Genomic DNA, 7,304 nt, shown 5'->3' with positions numbered 1-7,304 from the left:
TAATATTTCCAGATGTTTGATATCAGGGCGATGAGCTGACAGAACTGACAAGTTGTACGTTGTTAAATTACAACAAACCCACCGCGGTGACGTGTTTGGTGGAGCAGTTTGTTTAATGATTGACTTGGAATGGTTGACATATCTAAACGCTGATTGACGGTGTATGATGATGGTCGTGTCTCTTCAGATGTAATTGTAAAGTGATGGTGTTATAAAACAAATACTCTTCATTGAAAACCCTCGCCCTCTGTCTTTCTTCCAGATGAGGGTTACTACCAGAGTGGAAGGTTTCAGTTTGAAATAGACGTCCCCGAAGCCTATAACATGGTGGTAAGTTGTCCAGGTGTTTCTCATCATTTGGTTGAAAAATTCCATTTGTGTGTCTGCTTGTGTGCATGCCCGTGCCCGCCTGTGTATTTATGTTGTGTCTGCGCATGCACGTGCGTTTTTGAGATATTAGAAGGACTAGACAGAGAAATATTGGCGAAGAGTAGTGTGACAGGATGGAACGTTTTAGTATATAACCACTAATAAAGTCAAGTAAAATCCATATTGGGGTTAAACTGCACAGCAGTAGTTAAAGGGAGCCAGGGGAATGATACTCGTTCACTCTGCTAGTAATCATCGAGAGCCATTTGCTTTCTAGTCTGTGTGTGTGTGTGTGTTCCTGCAGCAGGGTTTCAAACAAGTTGAATTGAAAATTGAGTGTGGAGTTAGAACAACAGGAAAATAGTACATTGCTGTACAGGCATTGTGAGTACATTTGTAAAAAAGTATATTTTTATTCTCTAATCATTTATTCAATATAAATATATATAGGTATTTTAAAACATGTAAGCTGGTGTGGGGGATGTTTTCTCTCTCAAATTTGAATTTTGTCCTACTAGACAAGGTAAAAGCCCCAAACCACAGTGAGACATTAGGCACAGAGACAGAAGGCACCAAAGCACCCATGTTGACCAACAGCAGTGAATAAATCATGTGTGAACGCTGGCCTGATTTTTAATGGCTGGTCTATAATGCTCATGACTGAAACATTTTAAAAAAAACAGCGAAAAATGGGGAATTACACCATACAGAACATTTTAACCACAGAGGTTAAAGCTGTAGTTGTCTCAATACATCATTACTATAAAATACATACATGATAAACTTGATGTTGTGCCCTGATTTCATACTGGTCACTGATGAGGACCTCAGGCCTAAAGCTTACCTAGTAAAGCACGCTATTTAGCACGAGCATAGCGTTAGCTCCATTTACACCTTCTGCAAAGACTTTTGGGGTTTATTAATTTATATGATTTTAATTAAAGTAAATAAAAAAAAGTGTCTCTCTCCTTTCTTAATTTTCTCTCCATGTTCATCTGCAGCCTCCTAAAGTGAGATGTCTGACCAGAGTATGGCATCCTAACATCACAGAGAATGGAGAGATCTGTTTAAGGTAATGCTGCCGACACCTCCTTCACGACCCACCTCTAATCAACTCTAGTTTTCATATTTTACTTTAAGTTACTTTATTTTTCTTCCTGCTAATTAATTGATGGAAAAAGCTAATAAAAGAGTATTCCCTTAGCAAGTGTAGACATCCACTCTCACCCACATTCCCCAAACTGTCCCTTTAAGGGTTCGCCCCAAAAAACAAAGCCAACATGTTAATGTCTTTTTTGGTTTTAGGGTGAACTGTCCCTTTAAGCCAGTGGATCTCAACCTATTTTTGGGCCTGTGCCCCCCATCGATTATCCAGTTCCCTTAGGCCCTTTTATTGTTAAGATGATTATTATTGTTGTTATTAGGCCTTTTAGTGTTGTTACTATTAATAAATAAAAATTCTATCCTTGAATGAAAAATGTTTGAAGGCTATGTTCATAGACTTATTGGAGATACATGATGTTAATGAAGGCTTTAAAGTTCATGACAAGACCAATTTATAACGCTACAGTATGGAGTTCATTTAAGGTGATACTCTGATGTATGACAGAAACGCAGACGAGAAGAAGAGTCATGATACATGCCTCGTCCAGTCTCAGTGGCGTTAACTGGCAGGTGTTAATGTAGTAGACCAACGTTTTTTGCGAGTAGTTTAAAGTTAAGTTTGTCTAAACTTGCCTGAAAACGTGCCCCGCCCCCCGAGAGCACATATAATATTGCTTCCAGCGCTTTAAACAACGCTTTAAACAATGTAGCTTATTACATTCTCAAAAATGGTAAAGTTTAACAAATATTACACACTTCAGGCATTGCATGAGGGTGGGAACGTACACTGACAAGTTGCCCCAAAGTGTTTTAGATAACATATAGGCATTTCTGTTATTTTTTTTATTTTAGCCTATTGCGGGAACACTCTATTGATGGCACAGGCTGGGCCCCAACTAGAACATTAAAGGTAGGTACATTGCATTCATTAAAGGAAATGTTGCTCTCTTTTAGAACTCTGTTTCAGGGATTTCTGACTGCATGTTTTACTAGAACAGGAAAAGTAAGAGTAGCATTTATTCACCTGTCTTCAAGTTGTGGGTGGTGAAATGGACTAACAGGACTCTACTCTCCATGTGATATCAACCTGTATTTCAACAGTTTAGATGTATAGTGAGGGGAAGATTTCTTATTTACATCACCTATAACAATTTTGTAGCTGAATAGACCTATACTTGTACTGTGATATTTTTATTATTGGCACATATTTTAGCCCAACATGAATGCATACGCCTTTACTTTTTCACTGTTTACTTTTTATTGTCTTCCAAGTCAAACAACAAAATAGAACATGATCACAAGAAAGAACACAGACATATAATTCCCCCGACTATGCCCCACACCCCACACAGCCAGATGGAAGAAAATAAGTACGCCATTTCAAAAAGCCCAATGACGCACAACCAAGACAAAGAGAGGAAGTATTGGGATTAAAGTATTCAAGTAGTGTGTGCCATCTTATAACAATCACATGTCTAGTCTAATTTAGCTTTTGGTTGTGAAATCCTATTTGATCTTAAGGAAATTCATGTTTTTGTTTTAGTTTTAACTTGAATCCTTACTCTAGCTTTGAACCGAGCATGTTTGACTTCTCTGTCTTTTTGGCTGATAATATGGCAAAGAATGACAGGGTTTTAATTGTAGAAGACTTCAACATTCATGTCTGTTGTCCTACTAAGCCGTTGGCAAAGGACTTTCTAAATCTTATCAACTTTATTAATCTTGTACAATCGGTGACAGGCGTACTGAAGAACATGGTCACCTACCTGATCAGCAGGAGAGCTGAACGTACCTGGAAGAAAGACAAGCTACAGGTGTCTTTTGACTTTTTAAGGGACAATTTTCTGATATTTGCACCTTAGCAAATATCAGAAAATTGTCAAACCTGACAGGATAAAAATATTTTTCTGAGATTATTTTTTTTAAATAATTGTTACAAACCTTTTGTCTTTTTTAATATTATAAACTATATTCTTAATACCCCTAAATCATGTGTCAAGGTTAGTGCAGGTCTGGACCCAAAAGCAGGCAGAGCAGCAACAGGCAGGACACAGGAACTGAAGAGCAAACTATTTTTAGTTATGCACCGAATCCAGATTTTGGGGGTTCGGCCGAAAGTACTGAATCCACCGACTAAGATTCTGCCGAATCTGAAACCCAACAACGAATCTTACTCTCATCCTCAGTCCATTAACACAGAAAACACATTAATGAAGTAAACAACGTCCACAGCCTCTAAAATAGTTAAATGCAACAGCTAAACGTTGAATTCACACGCTCATTTCACATCGTTGGAAAGAACATTGCTATTGCCAGATGAGCAACACTTTGTTTTGGCAAATATTTCCTAACCAGTTTATGATAGTCATGTTGGGTGGGTGAAATTAGAAAGCTGACGTTAGCTAATGAGTAGCAACCGGCCGTTTGGTGGCTCTGCTCCCACTGTAGGGAGACTCATTTACAGAGAGCACAGCATTTTGGTGGCTGTCTATATATTTCTTCCTGCAGCACTCGTATTCTTTTGGTTGTTTCATATGCAAATGTTTTAACAACGGCGATGTTGTGTATTGTTTAGGGTCTTTGCCACCATGAGACAAATCGGCATTACAAATTGAACATGTAGCTCGACTTGAATTGCCTTCTTTTGATTGAAAGTATTGCCAAACAACACTTTTTCTGCTCACCTTTCTGCTGCATTGAACGGTCCATCTACGTGAAAACATTCATTACGTGTCATTACGGTGACCAGCAGCCTAGTGCAAGTGTAGTGTTTGGATCAGTGAAAAACAATTCTAAGGTTACACAGAAACCATACCCTGTGAAAAAGACCAATATTCAGCCCAATCCAAACCCTGGTGGTGAGATTCAGTACATCCCTAACTATTTTATTCTCCAAACGGAGAAACAAACTGGCAAACTTAGACTGAACACAGAGAGCATGACAGGGAAAAAGGACAAACAGATTGGCAAAAAGTTAGAGAACAAACACATGAATGAAACTGCAAGACAAGACACAGCTGGAGTGGGCAGGGAACAAGAATAACCTGGGAAACACTGACTGGGTAACGAGGAGGACTGGCAATACAAAGCCGGGCTAATGACAGAAAACCCCCAAAACACAATGAATAAAACAAGGAACGTGACCAAAAAAAACTTTACCTTCAAGAAATACATACTGTAATGAAGGAAGCTAAAGACATCATGTTGCACTGAAACGAAGAGTCTGAAGACCACTGGCCACGGAGCGGGGCTGTGACAAAATGAGCACTTTCTGCAAGTTGATCAGAGACTTAATGAAGTCTAAAGCAATGGCGCACCTGCTATCCCTATTCAAGATTTGACTAAAATTATATTTGATGGCAACTCCGGTGTGGAGCTGAATGTTTATTTGCTGAAGCTCTGCCTTCCATGTTTAATTTTGACTCAAACATTCTGTTACAATCAACACTTATCTCTGCTTCTCAGCAGGGACGCAAGGCTAGATCAGCATTCCGCTCAGTCACTGCTCTGGGATGCACTTGTAATTATGAACATATGTAAATGTGTCCATATTAGGTGCAGTGGATTTGTCTTATCCTCCTGGATTCTCTTTTTAACTTTGTGTCAATGTGGAGTTGTCTGCACACATTAACATACTTGGGGGATCGTATCTTTCTGCTTTCAGTAGAAGCTGAAATAGATAGCTTTCTTGTACAGAATAAAAAACATTTTCTATGTAACTGAAGATTGTCAAACTGGATAAAGTTAGTTTCATTTCATTGTCATCATGACAGGTTGAATGTCTCCATATCATGGAACCCATTATGTTTTACTTTGCATATCGCCAATCTCATGATAAACCAAAAACAAGTGGAAGACTTTGCTAGGAAAACGTACCTTGCTCTGAAATGAACAATCATCCTAACATTATCTGTTATTTTAGCCACAGTGACTTCCTCTCTGAAGGAGAGTGCCGTGACCTTTTGAGGTTGCTAATAGATGTGTTGCTTTGGCTATGTCGTTGGCCATCCATTTTTTTTATTCCTGGCGTATGTTTGACAGTGGGGGGATGTTCGTTTTGGGTTTAAAACTCTATTGTTTGTTAAATGTAGATGTGGATGTAGTCATATTTGAGGGAGCGGCCAGTCTTGGGTTCATGTGTTTCAGCAGTCTTCCCTGTGAGTGCACTAATCTGTGAGAAAAAGTAAGTGCAAAAACTGCAAGTCCGAAAGCATTGTGTGAGTTTTTGAGTGGGTGATGATGTCTTTCTTCACTGGTCACCACTCGTCTCCACTTCTCCACTTCAGGACACACACACACACACACACACACACACACACACACACACAGCAAATTCAACAAACTACATTTGCAAAGCATTGGGTGAAAAAAAATACAGTCAAACTCCCCACTTTGTTGCTTTGGGTTTAGCTTTTTAAAACAGAAATATTTTATTTCAACAGATTCTATTTCTCTGTTTCTACTTCATCTATATTTGTAAAACAGCTGCATATTTTATATTTATTTTGCAGTTTAATGGACGTATTGTAGAACTGAAACAAGGGGATGCCCTCCCCCCCCCAAAGTGGATGTCCCCTTCCACTTTCTTTGTGTTGGAATTTTAAACTCCTGTAGATTCATGAGGACTTTGAATATATACATTTTCCACCAAAACAAGTTCCTTCCCGAGGCTATTTTGCAACGGGTCTTTGTGTGTCACCTAGCACCGCCCATGACGATTGGGATTGGTTTGAAGAACTGCCAATAAACCAGAGCAAGTTTTTCTCCAATTCCAGAATGCTGTGTGGACTAGCCAGACCCACCTTGCGGAGCTGTGGAGGAAGGTCTGGCTAAGTGAGACTATGTTAAGTGTGACACAGTGATTTGGTCTTTAGAAATGAAGTCTCTAATAACAGACGGGCTCTAATAAAAGCTAAAAAATAAAAAGTTTGGTTTTAGTTCAACAGGAATCAGACAAGAACAGTGTTTATGTTTTAAGTCTGATATTAAACATTTTAGTATGTACCATTGTACATGGAGATGGAGGAAAAGCAATGCTTTTTTTCTTTGGGGTTAGTTCAGCCTGGAATTCTCTGCAAGATGATTTTAAGTTGTCTTAATCACAGAATTAGCAAAACAGACATTTTGTGAGGTCAGGGCTTTATTTCAATATGTAATTCATATAAATACATGTGTGTAGAATGAGCGAAAGTTAATTAAATGGAATCCCTGAAAGTATTACCTTGAAATTGTTGATCAGCGGACCATCTAACAGCTGTTTGCAGCAGCTCTCGGTGAAATTAAACTTCCCTCATGATTTGGTCTTTTGTGATGTTTTCCATCACTCTGTTATATTCTGTCACCATGTCCTTGCATTTCTTAGTTAGATTTCAATTGACTATTCCTGAAGTTAAAAAGCAGGGCATAATGAAAGTTGTAAGCTACAGTAAAAAGAATTATGATGGGGCCTTTGTTTTACCATACACAGAACTCTACAGCCACTGGCAAACCTCTCTAGTCTTATCCTGCTTGTTGCAGTGGTACATTAAATATTCCCATGGCAGCTTTGTCCCAAGGGAAATTTTGAAAGGATTCTTGTGAAGGTTATTGCAGAATAATATATGTAGTGTTCATAGTGGTTCCCATCTTAGAGACTGGACAATCAAGTAGAATTAAGTGGGTATTTATTATTATAGTTCATTGGCACTAATGATTGCAGTTGTCCTCATTTTTTTATCACTGGCAGGATAGTTTCTGTAATTACACTGGTCCACTTGAATACGGCCACGCATCATACAGATGTCTTTTTAACATTTATTTCCACATTTCCATCCTCAAGACACCGTGAAAAC

General features: G+C 38.6%; 1 protein-coding gene across 1 annotated transcript in view; it reads left to right on the top strand.

The window, feature by feature from the left end:
- ube2f (ubiquitin-conjugating enzyme E2F (putative)) overlaps positions 1 to 7,304 on the top strand; it is a 37,887-nt gene that overhangs the window by 19,199 nt on the left and 11,384 nt on the right. The window contains exons 5-7 of the mRNA XM_034885397.1: positions 263 to 330; positions 1,371 to 1,441; positions 2,326 to 2,383. Of these exons, the coding sequence (XP_034741288.1) occupies positions 263 to 330; positions 1,371 to 1,441; positions 2,326 to 2,383 (197 nt within the window). The remainder of the gene's footprint in view (positions 1 to 262; positions 331 to 1,370; positions 1,442 to 2,325; positions 2,384 to 7,304) is intronic.

This window comes from Etheostoma cragini, chromosome 11 (genome assembly GCF_013103735.1).
Source record: "Etheostoma cragini isolate CJK2018 chromosome 11, CSU_Ecrag_1.0, whole genome shotgun sequence".
Taxonomy (NCBI): Eukaryota; Metazoa; Chordata; class Actinopteri; order Perciformes; family Percidae; genus Etheostoma; species Etheostoma cragini.
The sequence above is the reverse complement of the archived record's forward strand: the minus strand, read 5'-3'. Positions and strand labels throughout refer to the sequence as shown.